This window comes from Anolis carolinensis, chromosome 3 (genome assembly GCF_035594765.1).
Source record: "Anolis carolinensis isolate JA03-04 chromosome 3, rAnoCar3.1.pri, whole genome shotgun sequence".
Taxonomy (NCBI): domain Eukaryota; kingdom Metazoa; phylum Chordata; class Lepidosauria; order Squamata; family Dactyloidae; genus Anolis; species Anolis carolinensis.
This window is the reverse complement of record NC_085843.1, coordinates 267,540,558-267,565,512: the sequence shown is the minus strand read 5'-3', so window position 1 is coordinate 267,565,512 and position 24,955 is coordinate 267,540,558. Positions and strand designations below refer to the sequence as shown.

Sequence of the window (24,955 nt, the reverse complement as noted above, 5' to 3'; positions counted from 1 at the left end):
ATTGCCTTTGTCCTGTGTTCACTTCTATAGCCAACCCTCTATATATTCACTGAGGCTCCTGCAAACTGAATTCAGAGTTTGTATGTTCTTCTCATTAATAATCTTTGCTGTTGTGGCCACATTTTGATATTGCTTGGTCACATATATCCAAGTATTCATCTGTGAAATGCTGGAAGGTATGCAGCTGAAGAGAAAAATTCAACAGACGAAGCTGTTTCACTGCAAACTGCACCATTCCTCTTTCCCACCCTCTCCCCCATCTTTGACATCTAATTCTGCTAATTTGGAAGGGAAGGTAATTAGAGGCCAATAGCAAGGCATGCAGTATCAAACATAACAGAATCAAGGGTTTCCTTGCCTTGACTTCTTGGATTTGTGCATGGGGGACAGGGATTTAGCATGGGAGTCTCAAAATAATCTTTTAGGGGACACCTAAATCAAGAAACTTGTTAGAAAGAAGTTATTTAAAATGCACACCGAGGTGCTTAACTTTACAACGTCTTATAAATCGCCTGCTCACACCTGCTGTCTTTAATGCTGGAAATACTGCACATCTTTCAATTCTTCCTGCTTAATAAATAGGCAAATGTAAAATTTGGGATGTATGAATGTGTGCACACAGGAACATACATTACTTTCACTCTATATTACCTAATAATTACAGTTAGATAGTTCTGTATCTGAAATCACAAGTTCAAATTTAAATGGAACAGCACACATATTATGAAGATGCACATAAAAGAATACAGAATCAGGATTTTAATCATTTTAATTGCAATGAGTGGTTAGCATGCCAAAAGGTAAATAACCTCTATCAAGTAGTCCAGAGAATATATTTTGTGTTAGGGTAACTGGGAATTCATTGTCCGATCCACAGCTTCATCTGGTTTATGTATTTTTAAATGAACAATTACCTACCCACCCAGGTCATGCAAACTGGACATTAGATTTAAGAAGCACAGTATAAAGAGAATAAGCGTTGTTGGAATTTTTGGTGATCCATTTGTTTTCACAGGTTCCCATTCAAAATAGATTCTGAATCATACATGAAAACGCTTCAGTGCTCCAAACCTTACTAAAGAGTCCAGTGCTTAATCCTTTAACCCCATAACCACCACCGACCAAATGAAGCTGCAAGTATGTGGAATTACTTTTTACTACACTTTTCACTTTGCTTTGCTCTTGATTATTTTCACTCATCAGATTTTAGCTCTTTGGGTCAAGTATTTATATTTTCTGCCTAAATTCAGTTGTCGAACTCAAATAGAGTAAACTAACTGGATAAAGAAAATTTATATATATAATGCTTTACATATTTATACATGTTCAGCAACTGAAGCTGCACTTATGCTTTGGAATTAATGCAGTTTGACATCACTGTAACTGCTATGGCGCAATGCTATTGGAGCTGTAGTTTGGCAGGACACCACCTCTCTCTGGCAGAGAAGTCTAAAGACTTGTACAACTAACTTCCCTGATTCCATAGCACTGAAGTATGTCAGTCAAAGTGGTGTGAAACTGAATTAATTCTACCGTGAGGATAGTATGATGACATGTTTCAAACAAATATGATTAAGAACGGGTCTGTGACAACAGTAAGTGAGAGAAATTTACTGCTATGAAGGGAAATTAACGCCTGGAAGAGTTCTAATGGGGAAAAGGTGTCTCAGCTGAAGTTTTATCATCAATCCTTGTTTTCACAAGCCAAATTTTTCCAAGTCCAATGATCATAGGGACAGAAAGTAGGGTGAAATCTTCTGAACAGGGGCACAGACAGAAAAACAAACATCCCTATGCTATTCTCTCTCTTGCTCCCTCTCCCCCCCCCTCTCTCATCTATCTGTCTCTTATCTCTCTCTCTCTCTCTCTCTCTCTCTCTCTCTCTCTCTCTCTCTCTCTCTCTCTCTCTCTCTCTCTATCTATCTATCTATCTATCTATCTATCTATCTATCTATCTATCTATCTTTGGCTGGAGCTACATTTTAAAATGTACCTGTTCCAACTTATATACAAATTTAACTTAAGAACCAATGTACAGAACCTATCTTGTTCATAATTTGGGAGCTGCCTGTAGTCTATACTTCAAAGAAAGCAATTGATAAAACCACCTGTGACAATTCCTTGCCTAGGAAACCCCTATGCAATTCATAAGTCAATAGTCTACTTGAAGACACACACACACACACAGAGCACAAAGTGGATTGGATAAGGATGGCATGGTAGAAATTTATTAGATTAGATTATTTATGTGGGGTTACAGTGACACAGTTTGGAATGTTCTTAATCACTAGAATACACAGAAGTGTTCAGGCTTCAGCTTTCTATCAATAATAATATTCTTTCCACCGCCACCACCAAATTTAGCTTTGAAAGGATGCAAAGCAAAATGTCGGCAATCTAACTGATGGATATTGCCTCTCCCATCCCTGTCAGCTCTTCTAAGCTCCACAAGGCTACAAAATTACTGTGTGAGAAAACAGATTCAGGTCAGCAACCCTGAATATAAAGTGCTTACAATATCAGCAATAGCAAGAAAGCAATTGCCTGTGAATTCTTGGTGAACCTAAAGCAATTAGATTCACAAAAAGGGAAACTGTTAGAAATAAGTTTCTCTATAAAAAGCGAACACCAATCCCATTCCCATTATTTCAGTACATCAAGAGTGAAAAACATTCTCAAAATGTTTCAGACTCATGGAAAGAAAGAGAGGGCACTTTGCTTCAAGGTGACCGAGATGCAAGGGTTGGAGGAGGAAAAAGCTGGTGGATTAGCTAGGAGAGTAGCACTGGAATTATCATCATCATCATCATCATCATCATCATCATCATCATCATTTCATTTCTTACCCACCTATCCTTGTGGCTCGAGGTGAGTTACAGCATAGTTAAAACACATAAACATTGTAAAGATTCTATAAATACACATATTAAATTAAATGTATTTCTATAAAACATATTAAAACATATTTCTAAAAATACATATTAAAATATACAGAACAGAGACTGCTTCTTGGCAGGGGGTTGGACTGGATGGCCCATGAGGTCTCTTCCAACTCTACTATTCTATGATTCTATGATTCTATGAAACACAGGGCACGAGTTTAAAAATCATGATTAAAACTGGCTGGGCAGCCCTGCTGGAAGAGATAGGTCTTTGAATGGTTTTTAAATTCTGACAGATTATTTAACTCTCAGAGCTCTTTCGACAGGTCATTTCACAGTCTTGGGGCAACCAATGAAAAGGTCCTCTGGGTGATGGTTACCAGTTGAGTTCTGGCTGGATGGAGAGACGTCCACTAGAGGATGCAAATGTTTGGGGTGGATTATATGGAAGAAGGTGATCATTAGGTAACTTGGACCCAAACCATGTAGGGATGTAAAGGTCAAAACCAACACTACTTTGCCCAGAAACTAATTGGCAGTCAGTGGAGTGACTTTAGTATAGGTGTACTATACACATTCCTGGATGTTCCTCTCTAACCAATCTGGCTGTCATATTTTGAATCAACTGGAGTTTCCAAACAAAGGTAGCCCAATGTAAAGCACATTGCAGAAGTAGGGTAAGGAAGTGTGTGTCATTCAAGACTGCTTAGAGTTGGAGGGCAACGGCTTTCTCAATCATTTTGCCCCCCCCCCCAAAAAAAGGTTAGAGATTGGTCTGTAATTATTAAGGTACAAGGCATCCAGGGAGGACTTTACTACTAACTAACTAACTTCTGCTTCTTTTGAACAGGATGGAGAGTTCTCATCCCAGAGAGATGTATTAATAATTTGTTGTTTTTGAGATCAAATTGCACCTCCTCCCTAGATGACCAGCCAAGAGAGACAGGTATTAAAAAAGAAGGTTGTCCTCCTTACTTGCCACATCAATAAAACTCACCAATTGAAACTGATCCAGTGTAACCCCACTTACAAAGTTGCTGGACACCTCGTTGTTGGTCTCTGCTCCAATGACAATATCTAAGTCAGCTCTAATGCAAAAGAATTTATCTGCAAAATTGCTGTTAAAAGCATGAAGGTTCTAGCAATTGGTTCAGAGCAGAAAGTACCTGAGTTAAACCTTTCACCACTTTGAACAGCTCAGCTGGACGTGAATCTGCAGATGCAATGCATGCAGAAAAGAAATTAATCTTCGGTAAAAAGGTGACTTATCAGGATATTGTTGGGGAACACTAACATTATTTTTGGAAGGAAACTGTATACCAGCACATCTGGAGGATGGAAGGATTAAAATGTGCTTCTGAATTAAGTGTTAATTCTGGAATAGCCTAAGTTTGTTCACCCATTTCTTGGAGTCTTCAATGTGTTGCATCACTGGATTAATGCTGTATTTGACTTTGGCTCAGTATATAAGATGGACAATATCTCCAAGGCCCTAAGACCTGCATGAGAAGCCCTTTCAATCCACCACCGGTGTAGGTACAATTACTGGGACACAGTATAAGGCCTTTTCTATAGTGGCCTCTAGGCTCTGGAATTCTGCTTCCAGGGAACCTAGAATAACCCCCTTGTTGCTCTTCTTCCATCAGTTTGCAACAACCTCTGTATTCCTACAGTCTTATCTAAAAGTATTATAAGAAAGAGCTTATAAGAGGATTGGTACTGCGTGCTTTTAAATCTTTCTGACTTAATGGTGATCCTAAGACAAACCTATCATGGGGTTTTATTGCCACAAATGTCGAGAGGAAACAAAAGGAAAAGTTTTACAACCCTCAAATAGGGCATATGACTTACAATAAGGGGCAGCAAGCAACTACTCCCTGTATAAGATTGAGCTTGTTCAGTCTCCAAAAACACACGTATGGCTATCTCTTCTAAATAGACAGTGCACTTCCTTTTATTGTTTACTTGTATTTTTAAAAAGTAGTTGTGTTACAATTAAGTCATATAGAAATGTAATTAACATATCAGTTCAGAAGAGTAATGAAGTGTATGAAGAACAACAAGAAGAGAAGCAAAGTAAATGCAGAAAATGAGCATTAAAATAGATAAAAGAATATGAAAGTATAATACCTGGGATGTAAGTTTTAGGGACATTACGGCATTTTGAGATGATCAAAATGGATTTTTCTGGTGTTTAAGTTATAAGAATGGTGACCATTTTGGGAATGTTTTTTATAAGCAAATAGAATAGTTACCAAATTGTCTGAAATGTATTATTGTCTATGACTCCAATGTAAATACATTCCTAAAGAAAGAAGATCTCACATAGATTCTATAAGGTTAGCAGTAAGTAAGCAGAAGAGACTTCTCACAGGAAAAGTTACTCTTTTAGACTGCATTTCCCTGTAAGCCTCAGAGAAAGGCAAAGCCAAACCCCTGGTGGACAAACATTGCCAAGAAAACCATGATAACTGGGTTGCTGTGAGTTTTCTGGGCTGTATGGCTATGTTCCAGAAGCATTCTCTCCTGACATTTCACCCATATCTATGGCAGGCAACCTCAGAGGTTGTGAGATATATTGGAAACTTGAAAGGGACGTTTATGTATCTATGGAAGGTCCAGGATGGGAAGAGGAACTCTTGTCTGTTGGAGGCAAGTGTGAATGTTGCAATTAATCACCTTGACTAGCATTTAATTGCCTTACAATTTCAAGACCTGGCTTCTTCCTATCTGGGGGAATTCCTTTGTTGGGAGGTGTGAGCTGGCCCTGATTGTTTCATGTCTGGAATTCCCCTGTTTTCAGAGTGTTGTTACCTGATTTTAGAGTTTTTAAATACTGGTAGCCAGATTTTGTTCATTTTCCTGGTTTCCTCCTTTCTGTTGAAATTGTCCACATACTTGTGGATTTCAATGGCTTCTCTGTGAAGTCTGACATGGTAATTGTTGGAGTGGTCCAGTATTTCTGTGTTCTCAAATAATACGCTGTGTCCAGGCTGGTTCATCAGGTGCTCTGCTATGGCTGACTTCTCAGGCTGAGTTAGTCGGCAATGCCTTTCATGTTCCTTGATTTACGTTTGGTAAATCTGTGCTTGGTGGTCCCTATGTAGACTTGTCCACAGTTGCATGGAATACGGTAGACTCCTACAAGGCCATTAAATGCTAATCAAGGTGATTAATTACAACATTCACACTTGCCTCCAACAGACAAAAGTTCTTCCTCCCACCATGGACCTTAGTTTCTAATATACCTCGCAACCTCTGAGGATGCCTGCCACAGATGTGGGAAAAATGTCAGGAGAGAATACTTCTGGAACATGGCCATACAACCTGGAAAACTCACAGTAACCTGGTGATTCCAGCTCGAAAGCCTTCAACAAATATGGTAATGTTTGCCTTAGTCTTGCCACAAGTTGGAAATGAATTGAAAGCACACAACAACAAGGCTTTGTAGCTGAGGAGCGGGGCATAACTATTATAATTAAATAAACAAGGCAGAGTGGTATCAATATACACTTCAATTATTTACCAATCTTATATTTCTAACTAGATGTGAAGCCTTTCCTTCTTCTGAGCCAACTGGTTTTTTAAAAAAACACCTTGGGACTTTTGAAAATAGTGCATCTAGGTCGCAGTTGGGATTAATGCAATATAATAGCAGACAATATAATTTGGAACTCCTCTGGGTAGTCAAACTGACTGTGAAATCTTTGTTCTTGTTAGTAGTTGTTCTGCAAGCCTTGTCTCCAAAAGACAAGAAGTTCTATTTTTTAAAAGTGCTCTAACACAAGCAGGCAGGCTGTGTTGGGGGCTACTGCCATTATCCATTCCTGAGCAGCTGTTGCTGAAACCACAGGGTTTCCGGCTCCTAATTAGATCCAGCTGCCCCTACTGTGTGCTCACTCATTGACGGGAGCAAGAACACCGAGGAGTTGATGGCAGGCCTTTTTCCTGACTTTGAAACAGACAGCGTAATTAACTTTTCGGCCCCTCCTGGAGAAAAGAGAAGGCAAATTGCTGGAAAGGTGTTTGAGTGACTCCAAAACATCACGTCTGCATAGGAATCAAAATGATTAATCGTAAAACCTCAGGGAACTGATTGGCACAGCCCATGCAGAGAGAAGTGGGGAAAGGGTGCCGACTCCAGTTAATTCCTACATGAAGTTACTGTGATAAACACAGCTGAAACACTAATGTCATCACTGGGTGCTTGGTTTCCAGGCCCAGAGGATTTTGTGCAAGGTTCAGAATAGAAGAAAGCACTTTCTGTTCTCTCCCTGGGGATAATGTGTTAGTTGGAGTAGGCCAGGCTAAGCTAGACAGGCAAAACAATGTTACCCAGAAGCCTGGAAAGTGGGAAAGAAAGAACACAGAGTTACCAGCAGTTCACAAAGCACCAGAGCTGAAAGGAAGCTCCATTGGCCATCTAGTCCAACCCCATGCCATGCTGGTAACACACAACAAAAACATTCCAGAGATCTGGGATGCAGCCACTCTCTAGAAATAATGCAGTTTGACAGCACTTTAACTGTCGTGGCTCAGTACTATAGAATCCTGAATTTGAAATTTAGTGAGGCACCAGCACTCTTTGGCAGAGAAGGGTAAAAAGCTTATAAAACTACATTTACGGTAGTTAAAGTGTCTCAAACTGCATTAATTATGTAGTGTAGGTGCACCCCTGGCTATCCAACTTCTGTTTAAAAGAAAGAGAATCCAACACGTCCTGATGTAGTTTATTCACTGTCAGACAGCTATTCTAGGAAAAACATCTTTCTAAAATTTAACTGGAATCTCTTTTTCTGCAGTCTGAACAGATTGGTTTGTATTCTAGCTTATAGAACAACAGCCAGCTAGTTTGCTCCCTCCTCTACATCAGTGCTTTCCAAGCTATCCGATATGCAAGATCAGCAGTTATGCCAGGGCCCAGCAATATATTTGTTGCCACTGAGTACATTTTTCCTTCCTGGAAATTTGCCAGCAGTAAATTTCCCAGGGGCCAGAAATTGTTCAGGGACTACCAATTTGTGTAGCATCACTTCAAATATTAAAAGATGATTTCCACATCACCTCTGTTGAAACAAGCTCCATTCGGATTTGCTTTTCCCTAGTACCATAGGACTAGGACTGTACGTGAGGTTATAGAACACTGTTGGGTAATGAGTGGATTGCACTCCAGCCAGGGTGGCCAATTAGGAGAGCAAGACATCAGAATGGTGGTTCCCAGATTTTTGTCCTCTCCTCCAGGTGCTTTGGGGTTCAGCTCTCCCCCCCCCCCCCCGAATTCCAGACTGTTAGTCAAGCTGACTGAAACTTCTGGGAGTTAATGTTCAAAATGTCTGGAGAACCAATGTTTGGAAACTACTGGTCTAGAATGCTAACACTCCCCAACCCTCTCAACTAACCTGAATAGCCAACTCTTTGGGGCTTTGCCTCTTTCACAGCTGCCATTCAGTAGCCATTCTAGCGCTGAGAAACCACTGATCTTAATCTAGACACAAATTCTTACTCTTATTTTCCCCTGTTCTGCTGCTCCCTTTCATTTTATGTCATGTCTTTCCTGGTCATGAAGAGGGACTGTCTTTTTAAAAGATAAATATATAAATCACTTTTCCAGCTGTAGAGTGGGCAATCAAACAACTAACCCATCAGAATTGCTATAAGGGCAATTTACTATGAGACACACTGGCAGGAACAAAGGGATTGAGACCTCAACCAATGTTCCATGTAAACTTATTTTATTTATTAAGACTTTACCTTCAGGACAGGCTTAAAGCCATTTTAAATACAGTAGAGTCTCACTTATCTAATATAAACGGGCCGGTAGAATGTCGGTTAAGTGAAAATGTTGAATAATAAGGAGGGATTAAGGAAAAGCCTATTAAACATCAAATTTCATTAGGATTTTACAAATGAAGCACCAAGCCACCATGTTTTACAACAAATCGACAGAAAATACAGTTCAATATACTGTTATGTAATCATTACTGTATTTATGAATTTAGCACCAAACTATTTCAATGTGTTGAAAACATTGGCTACTAACAAATGGACTACAAATAAAGATAGAATTGCATAAAATGAACTTACAGTAACAACATTGTGAAAAATTAAATCTGTGAAAAGTTCAGTCCTTGATGCCTAGAGAAATAGTTGTGAATCTGGGTGGAAGGCAGACTGCGTTGGATAATCCAGAACATTGGATAAACAGATGTTGGATAAGTGAGACTCTATTGTAGCTCTAAAATGTAACAAAACTTTTTGTTTTTTTAAATCAATGATTGGAGAAAGTTATTATCACCACCACCAGCAGCAAATTACAGTAGTCTCACTTATCCAACATAAACGGGCCGGCAGAATGTTGGATAAGCAAATATGTTGGATAATAAGGAGGCATTAAGGAAAAGCCTATTAAACATCAAATTAGGTTATGATTTTACAAATGAAGCACCAAAACATCATGTTAGACAACAAATTTGGCAGAAAAAGTAGTTCAATACACAGTAATGCTATGTAGTAATTACTGTATTTATGAATTTAGCACCAAAATATCACGATATATTGAAAACATTGACTACAAAAATGTGTTGGCTAATCCAGAACGTTGGATAAGTGAGTGTTGGATAAGTGAGACTCTACTGTATCTGGTGAAAAGCAAGCCTGGGACAACCCAGCATCCACCAACACCATCTTGTAAGCATCCTCCTCCTGGGTTACTGCAATGCGCAGTTTTTTCCTTCCACACACAAGCATCCTAAACATAACCTCTTCACCATTAATACAGCAGCAGAGCCCATCTTATAGCGTTCCCTCTCTTCCTGCTCATCTTTTGCCACATTTGCTTTCCCATTTATCCAGTCATTTCAAAGACCAGGAGCCAGAGAGAAGCACATTGATTTCTGCTTAGCCCCCACTTCTCCCAGCCAGCAAAGTAAACAGCCTTTTCTGTCGCAGGCATTAAGGATGCATTTTGTTCTCAACTGGTTATTCTTGAGTGCATTTACTGTTGTCACATCCATTTGGCAGTTTGCTGTTCCCCTGCCTGTCTACCCGTCGCTCAGCGCTAATAGCTCTAAAGTTCAGGTACTCAAGGGCAGTTTGTCAAGATGGGTGGATTAATATCTTGACACATCTGGGCTGGAGCTAGGCAATGATTTTTCAATCGGTGTTTTACAGTTTTCATTGGAAAATGGCAAAGTTTCATTCCTTCTGCCTATTTTTTAGTAGATGCTAGAGAGAACTTTAATTCACAGAGGATACATATATTGTATGGCAGCGTAGGGTGGGTTGAGGGAATTGTTTCTTAACTGCTCTTCCTCTACAAATTTAACATCAGGATATAGAGATGCACATATTACAGCCATAACTCCTCAAGACAACTGTGAAATATTCACACAGGGAATGACTAGGAAGCTTTTTTCCATGTATATGGTACTTTTCACAAAGTTTGTTTGTTTCATTCACACATTTTCTTTCTTGTAGTGATATCAAGGTGACATGCATTGATCTCCTCCCCATTTTTACCATCACAACAAACCTGTGAGGTAGATTGAGAGACTGTGACTGGTCCAAAGCCAATCAGTAAACCTACTATCCAAATGGGGTTTTGAATCCAGGTGCTTACTAGTTACATCATAGTTGAAGACTTTTCATGAAATGAATCGAACACAAAGGGTTTTGTTTTTTTGGGTCTTCATGACTTCTGCAGTGCAGGTTAATGTTAAGGCATCAGCAGGGTTGCAAGATAAAAGCAACCTTTGAAACATCACTTTTTGAGACCAGATCTTGTGGAACACTGGAGGAGTTTGAGAGCTATAGTCTTTAAAAAGTAACTTTTTCTAAGTTCTGGTTCAAACTCTGTTTAGCCAGGATTATTATTGACTGACTATCAGTAGGCAATGTGTATGAAAGGAAATAAAAACATGAATTCTTTGAAGAAAGAGCAGAGTTTTATAAGGTTGTGGTCCTAATCTTACTGGGACTTGTACAATTGTCCAAAGATTCTACCTGCTTTCAAGACACAACTGCCTGACACTTCCATGCTTATTCTGCTTCTATCATGAGGGATAAAAACTAGATGCTGCATATCTGTTTGCTATAAAAATGAGTACCATCTCCAGAATTCTTTCAGTGAGTGTATCAAGTACATTGCTGTCACTGCTTCCAGATTCTTAAGGCAGATTTTCTATGTTCATATGTTAGAGTTAACAATATTCACATGTCTATACTAATTACCAGCTTCCATGTTTGCAGATTTTGCTTGGTCACAATCACTGTCTTACTTATATACCCTCTACGTCAGTTGTTCTCAACCTATTGGTCCCCAGGTGTTTTAGCCTACAATTCAATCCCAGCCAGTTTACCAGCTGTTAGGATTTCTGGGATTTGAAGGCCAAAACATCTGGGGACCCACAGGGTGAGAACCACTGCTCTATGTGGATAGGTGAATTTGAGATTGGATGTTATTTCAGCTTCTGTCTTGCCAATTTCATTACTCTGCTTCAATACAAATATACCACGCTCATTCATATTTCTCAAAATAACACGAGGCAGGTACACATACAGAACAAATCCCCAATTACAGACTTTCTCTGCAAAAAAACCAAAACCCAATGTATTCTACAAAGCAACTAATAGCTGTTTTGATATATTCTCCCCTCTACACAGAAAATGCTGTTTTCCATGCAGAACAACCACATGCAAATTTTGTGCAAAATAAATCCTGAACTGCGAAGGTTCTCGTAAGTTCAGGCTTCTTTCTTATCATAGTTTCTTGACACATGAAAAACAGGTTTTTTGACCATTTTTTCAATGCTTTCTTAATATTCTTTCCCTTGTTAGTAAATACATAAAACCCTTGGAAAGTGTTTGCAAGTTGCAGCAACAAATCAATTAAGCCTGTTTTCCTAACTGACCCAGAGATTTGCATACAACTCTTTCCTTTGGTCTGAAAATGAGTCCCATTAAATCCGGAGAATCTGCATTCTTATCTCCCAGCTGGAGTTGACACATGAAAACTGGCCAGAGCCTGAAATCTTAATGAGCACTTAATGTGGAATGAAAACAGCCGAGTAGGAAGCAATCCAAAGATAGATTTGATCACACATCAAACTCAGGAACCAAATTGAGGCCTGGGCAATAGTGCTTATATGCAGTAGAGAGGTCCAAGACCCTAATTTGTAATCATTTTCTGTTTTTCAAATGTTTCTGCCATTTTTTCCAAACTTCAGAATTTTTTTTTAAATGATAGAATGAAAGATGGGTTGCATGACATCCTTTAATAAGTAGTGCTACCAGCTGTCAGTCTGGAAACATCCTAACTAAGCTTTTTTCCATGTTGAGATGCTTGTTTGGATATTTGCTGGTTCATACTCCTCTTAAGACAGAAAAGTCATTGCATGTCACATATATTGGAAATTAATCAGACAGGAAATGGCTTAGTTGTTGGTACTAGAACCCCTGCAGCCCAAATGAGGGAAGTAAAAGAGAGAAAAAACTAGTCAAGTCATTTGAATTATCCCAGAAACCCTCTGTGCTTTATCTGCTGTCGTAAGACATGCCCTTGTGTCTTTTAAACTCCATTGCAGATGATACTGAGCTCAGATATAATGACACAGTGTAAAACTTAGTGAACTGTGCAACTTGTGTGAGGCTAAAAGACCCTTTTCTTCATCAAGGGGAAAGAATCTGCAAACCTGATGAGCTGCTTCCAGCAAACCTCTTGCTAAATATACAGTAGTTATTATGTTGAATTCTCACTATGATTGGGGTAATTGACTCTGCTTTGCCAGTGGCTTCTCGTTGCTGTTTAGCTTCCTTAGAGATACAACTAGATAGATATACCTTCCAAATACACACACACACACACACACACACACACACACACACACACACGTTCCAGTTAGCCCTTGGCAAGCTTCTTGCTTCCCACTCAGTGATAAATTTACATTCTTGCCCAGCTCCTAGCATCACAAACTGTTCTGGAAGGTCAGGAATAACCATAAGCTTTCTGACAGAGCCATCTCCTAGTAACTGCTATATTTTTTTTAAAAAAAACAAGGGGTTATTATGAAGAGAGAAGAGGTTCTCTCTGGCAGGTGAAACCTATACTGAGATTATAGGGAAGGAGCAATGCTGAAAGTATAAACTATACCATCTTTGTTGTCAACAAGAAGAGCAGTGCCTTTTACTGTAGTTACATGGAAATATCTCTTTTTCTCTCCTGACAAAGGTCCAAGTCAGAGGCTTAGAGATATACTGAAATTTGTCGCAAATACATTAATTTCACTGAATTTTTTTCACAGTGAAAAATACATTGAGATATAGTTAAGCCTCCTGCTGTGGGTTTTGATTATGAGCCAATTATTGTTGCAGTTGTCATGAATGCTTATTAGCTGAATTTCAAGAACATTTTGGTTAAAAAATCCACAGACTTCTACATGCAGCTTTTGTTCTCTAGCAGAAAATTGAGGCCTCATATACATAATATTGTAACGATTATTAGGACGTAGTACAGCATTGTTGTAGATGATAGCTTGGCCTAAATGATGTCATTTTAAGAAATGCAAACTATATTTTGGGGGGAAAAAGTCTCCAAAGTCATTTACAAAAGACATTATTTGTGAGTAAATTATGACATTAAATTATGAGTAACATCAAATCTACCATCAACTTTCTGTCTCCTAATTCATCTTCTACAGACTGGGTCCTCTCCTTTCTCTAGCTTATACCATAATGAATAGTAATTTTGTTCTTTATCCTTCTCATGGAGGGATTCTCAATTAAAATGTCAATGGCCTTTTCTATTTGCAGAAGGTTTGCTCTAGTCAGCTCCAGCAAATGAAGCTTAGATCACTAATGAATCATAGAACTTTGTCCTGTAAAGTGTGGAAATCTGATCTAGTTACAGAGGAACAAGATCTGCAGTTAAACAAAGGCAGGAACAGTTTCTGAAGAAAACCCATCTTAGAAATGCAGGGTCCCATAAGATAGCCACATTTTTTTGAACATCAGATAAGATTTCCAGGAGTGAATGTGGTGGAGCCCTCAATAGCACAGCAGGTTAAACCACTGAACTTGCTGACCAAAAGATCAGTGGTTTGAATCCAGGGAGCAGTGTGAGCTCCCGCTGTCAGCCCCAGCTTCTGCCAACCTAGCAGTTCGAAAACATGCAAATGTGAGTAAATCAATAGGTACTGCTCTGGTGGGAAGGTAACAATGCTCCATGCAGTCATGCCGGCCACATGACCTAGGAGTTGTCTACGGACAACACTGGCTCTTCGGCTTAGAAATGGAGATGAGCACCAACATGCAGAGTAGGACACGACTAGACTTCATGTCAGGAGAAAACCTTTACCTTACCTAATGTGGAAGTTCATATAATTTACCTGCAGAAAGATCCATTTTCAGTTTTTCTAGAACCTCTAGCTAAAAGAGAAAGTAGTATGTGAATATTTTGCAGACAGAGTAAGCAAGGTGCAATCTTGTAATGGAGCTTCCTACATTTCATTCTGGTCACTTTCCCCTCAGTCAACAAGACCAGATTTGCTCAGCCAAAAGCATAAGTACAACATTCAGTCCCAATACTTGGTGCCTCAGTGCACCAGTTCGGATGAGAGGTTTCTAACATTTATATGTTCAAATTTCCCAATTAGATGTATTAAGAGTTCTTAAGAAAATAGTCTGGTTTAGACATCACAGTAAGACATCTTTCTTCAAAACAAGCAGGCTGACTTTATAAGGTGGTTACTTTCCCCAGACAGATTTCTGAATGCAACTTCAGTTCTCCTCTTGAGGATTCCTCTTGATGGCTTGTAAATGTGTTTTGAGGATTGTGTTGTCGAAGGTTTTTATGGCCGGGATCACAAGGTTGTTGTATGTTTTCTGGACTGTATGGCCATGTTCTAGAAGTATTCTCTCCTGATGTTTCGCCCACATCTATGGCAGGCATCTTCAGAGGTTTTGAGGTATGTAGAAACTAAGCAAGGAAGTTTCTCACAACCTCTGAGGATGCCTGCCATAGATGTGGGCGAAACGTCAGGAGAGAATACTTCTGGAACATGGTCACACAGCCCGAAAGACATACAACAACCCTAAGCAAGGAAGGTTTATATATATATCTGTGGGAAGTCCAGAGTGAGGGAAGAACTCTTGTCAGTTGGAGGCCAGCGTGAATGTTGCCGTTAATCACCCTAATTTGCATTGAATGGCTTCATCTACTGGCTACTTTCTGCCTGGGGGCATCCTTTGTTAGCTGCCTCTAGTTCCCATGTCTCAGAGTGTTGCTTCTTATTTACTGTTCTGATTTTTGAGTTTTTTAATACTGGTAGCCAGATTTTGTTCATTTTCATAGTTTCCTCCTTTCTATTGAAGTCATCCACATGCTTGTGGATTTCAATGGCTTCCCTGTGTAGTCTGACATGATAGTTTTTGGAGTGGTCCAGCCTTTCTGTGTTCTCAAATAATATTCTGTGTCCAGGTTGGTTTATCATGTGCTCTGCTATGGCTGATTTCTCTGGTTGAGTTAGTCTGCAGTGCCTTTCATGTTCTTTGACTCGTGTTTGGGCGCTGCGTTTGGTGGTCCCTATGTAAACTGGGCCACAGTTTTGGGGATTTATGATTTTTGGATTGTTTAAGAACTCTGCAACCACAACTCCCTAGAACTCTTATCCAATTTATTATTTTCTTTATCCTGGATTTTTTTTTTTGTCTTCAGATACTTCATGCCTCCATGATTTCTGACTTTGGCACTCTGAATTCTTGTTCAGTGTTGAAAGCAGGACACATGGCCTCTAGACAAAGGATAGGCAAGCCAGGCTCAGAGCCACATTGACAGGGTGGAGTGAAAGCTTAAGATCTCAAGAACATCACTGGTGAGTTGCTTCCTGGCATCTTCCTGCCCTCCCTCATTTCTATACTGTGTCAGGACATGTTTGAAGCATATTTAAAAGATCCTATTTGTTACACTGTTGGTAAGATTGGCATAGAGACATATCTGGGGGCTTGGTGTGCCTATTTAATGCAATACAAGAGTTCCCATATGACCCTTTCAAGGTGTAGGCAACCAGAGCTATAGCTAACTTGGGGTGGTTAATTCTTCTCATTGCAGAATGGCAATATACTCACACAGGGATTTTTAACTCAATGAGTTTCCATTAGCCAACAAGTAGATTAACTGATATCTAGATCCAGATATCTAGATTAAAAACATTCAGAATCTTCATGCAGTTCATTCACTATTAATTAATCTTACATCTAGGACTCTTAATCAAGGGCTTGGATAGCTCCTTATACAGGCAGTCCCCCAAGTTATGAACAAGAGAGGTTCTGCAGGTGTGTTTTTCAGTTGAATTTCTTTGTAAGTCAGAACAGGGGCATTTCAAAGTGTGGTTTGGATAGCATATGGAAGGGTTAACACCCCTGTGGTGTTAGTTTTGCTATCTGTGCACCTATTCAGAAGATTTCACCTCACTTTCTGCCCCTGTAATAACTGGATTTTGGAAAATGTGGCTTGTTGTGAAAACTGGGATTGGTGAGAAAGCTTCAGTGAAGATTTCTTTTCCCCATGATAACTCTTCCAGGAGTGAATTTCCCTTCTGAGGGGTCGATTTCTCTCACTTCCTGTTGCCCCACCCCATGAGTCATTTGTAAGTTGGATGTTTGTAACTCGGGGACTGCCTGAAGTCACGTTTTTGGTAATCTTCCTTCTTTTTTTTGTGTTACTGCTCTTATTGATGAAATGCAAAGATGTGATGAGACTACATTTCTGCTCATCATTTTTCCAAAAATCATAACCAAGATAACGCTGATACTGAAATAACCTTCCATTGAAGGCGTATGAAATACACTGTAACATCTCTCAGGGAGTCATTAGGCTACCTTGCAAATTGCAAGGGAATCGCTCCCTATTACAGATTGTTATGATATCCCTGGGCTGTCCTCGGTCATGTCAGTGAACTGTTAAAAGCTTTCTGAGCCACAGTTCAATATAATGCATTAATAATGGCTTCATTTTCCAAAAGCTGCTCACTACCCTTCCCTTCCATTAAGATGCCATGAACGCCCAAACAATCAAGTGAAAAACTGCTCAGGTTATGAAATTTAAGAACTATACATTCAAAAACATATAGCTGAAGCAAGGGGATTTAACTTATTCCTTCTGCCTAGATGTGAGGAAAAATTTGACTATAATTCCCAGAATCCCCAGTCAGCACAACCACTGTTTTCTCAGCTATTAGAGTCCTAAAAATTTGTTTTCAAGCTCAGGTGCTAGACAAACATGATACACAATGTCTGCCCAAGGATGGTGATAGCCATTGGAAGGGTTCTCTATGAAGCTTGGCCACCTTTGCACGTATTGTAGCCCATTGATATTATAGCCCAATGTCTAAAATGCATTTTAAAGTGTAACCTACATGCTGTGTGTAGCTATTATGGTCCCCTATTCTCCTCCAGAAGTTGTCCAAAACTTCCAGACTACTTTTATAAAAAAGAAAAATTATGCTGATATTCAGGCAAATCTTTTGTCCCAAAATGACTCTGATGCAGGAGTTTGGTTCCCCAGACCCAATCAATTTCCCAAACACAAAATAAATCTAAAATCTAGGGCGAAAATAAGCCAAAATGACAGCCAGAAGTGACCTTGCATTACTAGGTAAAGGTAAAGGTTTTCCCTTGTCATTAAGCCTAGTCGTGTCTGATTCTGGGGGTTAGTGCTCATCTCCATTTCTAAGCTGAAGAGGCAGCATTGTCCGTAGACACCTCCAAGGTCATCTAGCCGGCATGACTGCATGGAGCACTATTACTTTCCCACCAAAGTAGTACCTATTGATCTACTCACATTTGCATGTTTTCGAACTGCTAGGTTGGCAGGAGCTGGGGCTGACAGTGGGAGCTAACATGTATTCAAACTGCCAACCTTTCAACCCAAGTGTTTTGGCCTACAACTCCCAGAAATCCCAGTCAGTTTACCAACTGTTAGGATTTCTGGGAGTTGAGGGCCAAAACATCTGAGGACCCACAGGTTGAGAACCACTGTTCTAGATGGATAGACTCAATCAAGAAAGCCAGTGCCCCGAGTCTGCAAGTCCTGAGCAGGCAGTTGATGAAAGGATGATTTCAAGATCTCTCATTCATGGGGTCACCTTAAGTCAAAGGCAACTTGATGGCAGTTAACAATAATACGCAACTATCCATTCCCTGACACCTAACAGACAGAAGTGAGAAATATAAAACAAAAACATAATCCGCATAAAGCAAGTGAAATTGGAACAGCTTTTCCAACTTTTTTCCCTGGAAAAAAGCGATCTTGATAGAAAGTCCACTATATCATTTATATATAGATTGAAAACTAATGGGTCAGGATGCAACCTTGGCAAGCCCATTTTGAAAGTCTGGACAACTGGCCATGAATGCAAACTCTGACTCCTTCATTTGCTGTAACAGCCTGATATCTATATTTAGACTGATTGAGGAGTCTCTTATTATATTAATAACAAGATATTATGATGAAAAAAGTGATCCATAGTTGAATGTTCTGGTCTAAATCCAATATTCAGGAGCAATCAAACTGTTCTCAACCAGCTAAATCTCTTATCATTTCAGAAAGATATGTTTTGCATATAGTCCTCCTATGATGTCAAGCATACATATAGATTTATAATTGTCTGGTAAAACAAAACAAAAGGAAAGGATAAGACCTAACTCAAGGAAACAATGAAAAACAAATAGAAAGAGCTAGGAAATGAATGTCAAGTGTGTGTATGTATTTAAAGGTATAACAAATCTCTAAAATAATCAATTATTCTGATTAAAATTACACAGTGCAAACTATAAATAGCAATATGGGAGAAGGTCTATAAGACATAAATCACTTGTTGAAAGAAAATAGATGAGCCAAGATCTCATCAAACATGCTTACTAACCCAATCTTTCATCCAAACAAAAAGCACCACTACAGTATAGATTTTAGGTTGAATGTTTTAGGTTGAATGTTTTTATGTTGAATGTTTTTATGTTGAATGTTTTTATGTTGAATGTTTTATATTGTGGAATGATATTTTAAATTGTAAGTTGCTCGGAGCACTCTGGTGGAGAGTGACTAAGAAATAAAGTGAAGTGAAGTGAAATGAAGTGAAGTGAAAAGAGGGGTACCATGCTTGAAAAGTTTGGCCCCTGGGGAAATGTCCCAAATCTAGTTATGCAAGGAAATAAAGTTGTTAAAGCAGAGGCCCACCAAATATTGAAGCAGTTATGTTTCTCACTATGGCTCTTTTGTTCTTAATTGAAAAAGTACATAGGAGACTCAAAGGTGAAACTCATAATAGAGACACTAATCTGAGGAGTTCAGCCATATTACCAGCACTCCTCAGTTTTTGGCTGGGAGTTGCATCCATCAGCATCTGAATGGCTTCTTGATTCCAATCTCTATTCTTTCTCTGATCTGTGCTACACCCTGTTGGGGGAAAAGTAGTTGAAAATAAGGTAAAATTGTGGTCTATCATCCATGGGGAAATTTGCATTGTATCAGCAATATAATAATAATAATAATAATAATAATAATAATAATAATAATAATAATAATTATTATTATTATTATTATTATTATTATTGTTATTATTATTATTAATATCCCTCCCCAAAGTTAGTGCTGTAAGTTTTGGCCACCTAAAATACAGACATATACATACACATACATACACACACACACACACACGGCCCGTAGACATGTCGTTCAGCATACTTGGATGAGAAACTCTAAAGGTCATTTTTCACTCCCCTGAAACCTCAGGTTAAAATATGTGCTTTGCCTCTGATTTTCTTTTTAACTGGAAGTGACCAGAAATAGATGTCTAATTTGATATATATACAGTAGAGTCTCACTTATCCAACATTCGCTTATCCAACGTTCTGGATTATCCAATGCATTTTTGTAGTCAATGTTTTCAATACATCGTGATATTTTGGTGCTAAATTCATGAATACAGTAATTACTACTTAGCATTACTGTGTATTGAACTACTTTTTCTGTCAAATGTGTTGTCTAACATGATGTTTTGGTGTTTAATTTGTAAAATCATAACCTAATTTGGTGTTTAATAGGCTTCTCCTTAATCTCTCCTTATTATCCAGCATATTCGCTTATCCAACATTCTGCCGGCCTGTTTTTGTTGGATAAGTGAGACTCTGTGTGTGTGTGTGTGTGTATTCAATTAATTAAACTGTATGCAGTTGCACTGCTTTGAAGGAGAAGCATGCTTCCTTACATTTTTGAGGACTATAAGATTTTATCTTCATTATCTTAAACACAATAGTATAGATTTTTGTGGGGAGGGGGGAAGAATGTTTAAAGAGAGAGTAAGTGTGTAGTAGCTAGAGCACTGGACTCTGACTCTAGAGACCACAATTCTAATCCTCAATCAGTCATGGAAACTTAATAGCCAACTGATACATTCTCAGCCTCAAATGAAAGCAATAGCAAACTGTTTCTCAACAAATCTTGCCAAGAATATGCTTTGCTAGGTTTGCCTTAAAGTCACCATATATCAGGAATGACTTCAAGAAACACAGTAGTAGCAGCAACAACAGAATATATTTATTATTATTTATTATTTTAAACATTTGTATTCCACCCTTCTCACCCCGAAGGGGACTCAGGGCGGGGCACAACATATACTATATACGGCAAGCATTCCACACTGGTACATAAAATAATTATAAATATATACAAGCATTAAACATTAAAATCAGTTATATCTACTTTAAAATCAGCTGTTTAAACCAACTCGGGACACCATGCTGGCTCCACTTAGCGGACTAGGTTTCCTCTTATTGCCTCACTGCACTGCCCAAAAGGCTTGGTCCCACCTGGGTCTTTACCATCTTTCTAAAGGCCGGGAGGGAGGGGGCTGATCTAATCTCACCAGGGAGGGAGTTCTATAGCCGAGGAGCAATCACTGAGAAGACCCTGTCTCTCATCCCCACCAAACGAGCCTGTGATGGTGATGGGACCGAGAGCAGGGTCTCCCTGGAAGATCTTAATCTCCATGGATCATAGAGACAGGTTTGGACAGGTAAACTGGGCTGGGGTTGTTTAGGGCTTTATAGGCCAAAGCCAGCACTTTGAATTGTGCTCAGTAGCTAACTGGCAGCCAATGGAGCTGACACAACAAGGGAGTTGTGTGCTCCCTGTATGCTGCCCTAGTTATTAACCTGGCCGCCTCTCATTGGACTATATGAAGCTTCCAAACAGTCTTCAAAGGCAACTCCACATAGAGCGCATTGCAGTAGTCTATCCTAGATGTAACGAGAGTGTGGACCATTGTGGACAAGTCTGACTTCCCAAGGTATGGCCGCAACTGGCACACAAGTTTTAATATATACAGTGTATGGAGCTACTTATAGACTAGTTAGATAAGCAGCTGTGAACTGGATCAGGAAATATATTCTGCTACTACTTAAATAATCATGCTGGCTTCAGGTTGAAATCTGATACATCTGATGTAGGAGCAAAGTCCAGCTGGACAATACAATCACAGAAAACCAATAAACCAACTACCTTTCACTGAACCAGTAATCCAATCCCATCTGTAGTTTGTGGACTTTATTACACGAGGCAAGCAAAACAGCAGAGCGGCTGGATCACATAACACCATGTGAACCTCAATGCTAGTATACCTGTTCAATTCCCCCATTATTCTGTCCATCCTAAGTATTAACAGGTCACACAACATTCCCATCACGTACCTTGTGATGACAGGTGCTTTCCACTTCTTTTCCAGCATGCCAGCAGTAAAGTCACATCAGAGAATAGGATTCTCTTCTTCTCCCCGCTTCCCCTCACTACTCCCAGATGTGTTGTTTCCCTTTTATTTTATATGTATATTTCTTTTTCTTTCCTTTTTAAATGCTGAAATTGCACAACTGAATTCAAAACGATGATGATGATGATGATTATGAAGATGAAAGTAGTATAGGAACATGGGATTATGAAGGTGTGCAGAAGTACAATCACCAGACTGTGGACTGGCAAATAGGTAGAATTCAGCTAATTAAGACAGGTGCAGTATCAAAAGTGCTCAATGCTATATATACATTATCAATTATAATGCAACCATAATAGAATGTGTGTGATAAAATCCTTAGTGTTAGTGATGGAGAGGACAGTGTTTAAGCACGAAAGGATGCTGAATTTGTTCTCATAGTGCAATGTCTATGTCATGTTTTGTTCCAAGAACAAAGAAAGAATTTCAACTTTCAACCTTCCTACCTTGAGATCCCTTGAGCATTGTAAAGAAATCTGTCACCACCGTTAGCCATAACCAATGAAAGGTCTTCCAACACTTTCCAGCAGTTTTCTCATTGAACAGCCCTGCCATTATGTCCAAAGGGAATTTCATCTGTGGTGTCATTTACAAATCTACCTCCTGCAGGCTCTCGAGTGTGTAAATGTGCTAGCAAGCTGATGACTGTTGAAATTTCATACTGCCCTTCTGGATTTAGTAGAAAAATCCAACAAGATTATGCCTATCACAATTTTGATAAACTGGAAATGGGAAAGTAAGCAGTGTTATTTTTAAAAGTGTCTTATCAGTACTTTAGTCCATTCCCTAGGAAACAACAACCATACAATCTGAACTTTATTGCTGCATGCACTGCAGCTCCACTTTTCCCTCGTCTTAGAATGTGAAATGTCATCACTGCCCAGAAAATGCCTTTATACCTACATTAGACATAAATAGTTATCACTGCATTTACAACTGGAGATTTGAAGCGGCTCAAATTATACTATTTTTTTTCTTCAGAAGCTACTGCTAAAGTGAACACTGCACAGGTGTCATTGTAAACATGTAACTCACACAATGTCTGCATTCTCCAGTGCAGTGTTTCTCAAACTCTGCTCCTCCAGATGTTTTGGACATCTTACAATTCCTAATAGCTGGTAAAATGGCTGGGAATTCTAGGAGTCCAAACCACCTGGAGGAGAAGAGTTTGAGAAACATGAATTGAACTATGCTGACAACATTACTCATAGTAATTTCTGATGTCATTTAGTCTCTACATTTACAGTCATGAAAATTATACTAATGTCAATTATGCATCCATGTCATTAGGCTGAAGAAAGTTGTCCACCAGTTGGTCAAGCAACCCATCTATTCTTAACAGCACCAGTATCAAATTTCTGATTCAGAATCTAGCCCTCAAACCTACAATTTGTAATAGACGAACTCTTTCACTATCATAAATCCACAATGAAGTGGAAGGAATGAACCAAGACTGGCAGATGACTATACAAAGTGACTCTTGGCAGAACCCAGATGATCCCCTGTAGACTGTGGAAATGGGGCATGCAATCACTGCAGCCTACATGCCTGCATATCCTAGCAGGTCTTCTCAATACCAGACAACCATTATTATTTTGCATGAACTCAGTGCACCGTTCATTGATTCAGAACACACCCAAAAATTCCTGAATATGACATTGCTGAGTATTGTATTGCTGAGTATAGACAATTTTATTCTTCCCTGGCACTAGAGAAACCAAATATAATAAAGTAAGTATTACCATATTGCTAGAATACATCCAGAACTATAGAAATCATTTCACTTACCATATTGGCAGCGTGGCCCCTGAAATCCCAATGAGCACTGGCATACTGGAGAAATTCCTTCAGAGCATTTTCCTCCATTGAAGCACACAGAGCATACAGCTAAAGAGAAGGAATAGAGAGACAACAGAAAAAGCAACTGTTATTTACAAAACACAACTGTTTAACCAAAAGAAATATTAAAAATGGCCATTGCCATTATCATCATTCATCATTACCTGTCATCTGTCAACATCATTACTATTACCTATCGTCACCACCACCTCAATTTCTATCACAACTTTCTACAGCCTAATACCTGAGATGACTTATAATATTAAAATTTCAGATAAAAGTACATGTGTAAAATATACAGTTAAAAACCTAATAATAAAAATATTTATTAATTTACATATAGCTCAATTTTTTCCAACACAGGGTCCAAGGTGACATATTACATTCTAAAAGTATAATATAATTTAAGAAATTGTTGGGGCTGTTATTAAAATATTATTAAACTAATTTTCTATTAAAACATAAAAGTTAAAAATAGCATTAAATATTGAAAACACCATTAGGGAAACTTAAAAATATCATTAAAATTACAATCTAATATTTTAGAAGTTTTCCACAGTTCTTATCTGCAAAATAAGACCCCACCAGTCCCCAAAAGTCCCCCAACATTAAAAGCCAAGCAGCCCCAACATTCAAATATCAATACTTACAGTGAAGACATCCTGCTTCATCATCATCCTTTCTACTCCATCCAGGGCAACACTTAAAAACAGTGTGATGTTTTATACTGTATGTTTGTTTATAGATGGTATAATAGCTTGTCCTTTAATAAAAAAAAGGAAGAATGAAGGTGAAGCACTACATAAAACAGTACTGGATCTTCTGTTGAGACAGCAGCTCTAGCTTATATATAGCATACAACAAATAAAATACCAACTGCACTGCAGTAGTTATCAAACTTTCTGTCTTTTGAGAACCGTACTGCCCATTAATCTGTCACAAAATCCTAGGAATGTTGAGTAAAGGAGGCAAATGGCAGATCTGGATTCACTAAGTAAATTATTGAGGAACCTGCAGTAACTTTTTGTTGTCCTCTGAATCTGCTCCAATTTGCCTCTATTCTTCTTAAAATGAGGCAACCAGAACCAAATACAATACTCCAGATGAGACCTGACCAGAGTAGAACATAGAGGGACTATTACTTCCCTCGATTTTATTTAAAAAATACATTACCTTCTCTCATAACGTAAGCACCATCTTTCCACTGCACAGTCCTGTTTCCATATTTTCGTCATACGGGTGAAGGCTTGAACACACGGTTGACGATGTCCCACCATTGCCAATTCTTGTTCAGGACACACATTTGGCCTAGAATATTGTGAGAAAAGGTTGAATCAGAATGGCACATCACAATGACACACAATTTTGGAAATGTGCAGGAATGGCATCAGATGATCCATATTGTTGTTTGTCTCATTC

At 38.9% G+C, this 24,955-nt stretch overlaps 1 protein-coding gene across 1 annotated transcript in view; it reads right to left on the bottom strand.

Annotated features, from left to right (window-relative positions):
• Positions 1–24,955, bottom strand: part of LOC100555258 (multiple epidermal growth factor-like domains protein 6) — a 264,856-nt gene that overhangs the window by 226,334 nt on the left and 13,567 nt on the right. Inside the window, 3 exon segments of the mRNA XM_062976742.1 lie at positions 23,486–23,584; positions 24,187–24,299; positions 24,710–24,844. Coding sequence (XP_062832812.1) covers positions 23,486–23,584; positions 24,187–24,299; positions 24,710–24,844 — 347 coding nt within the window.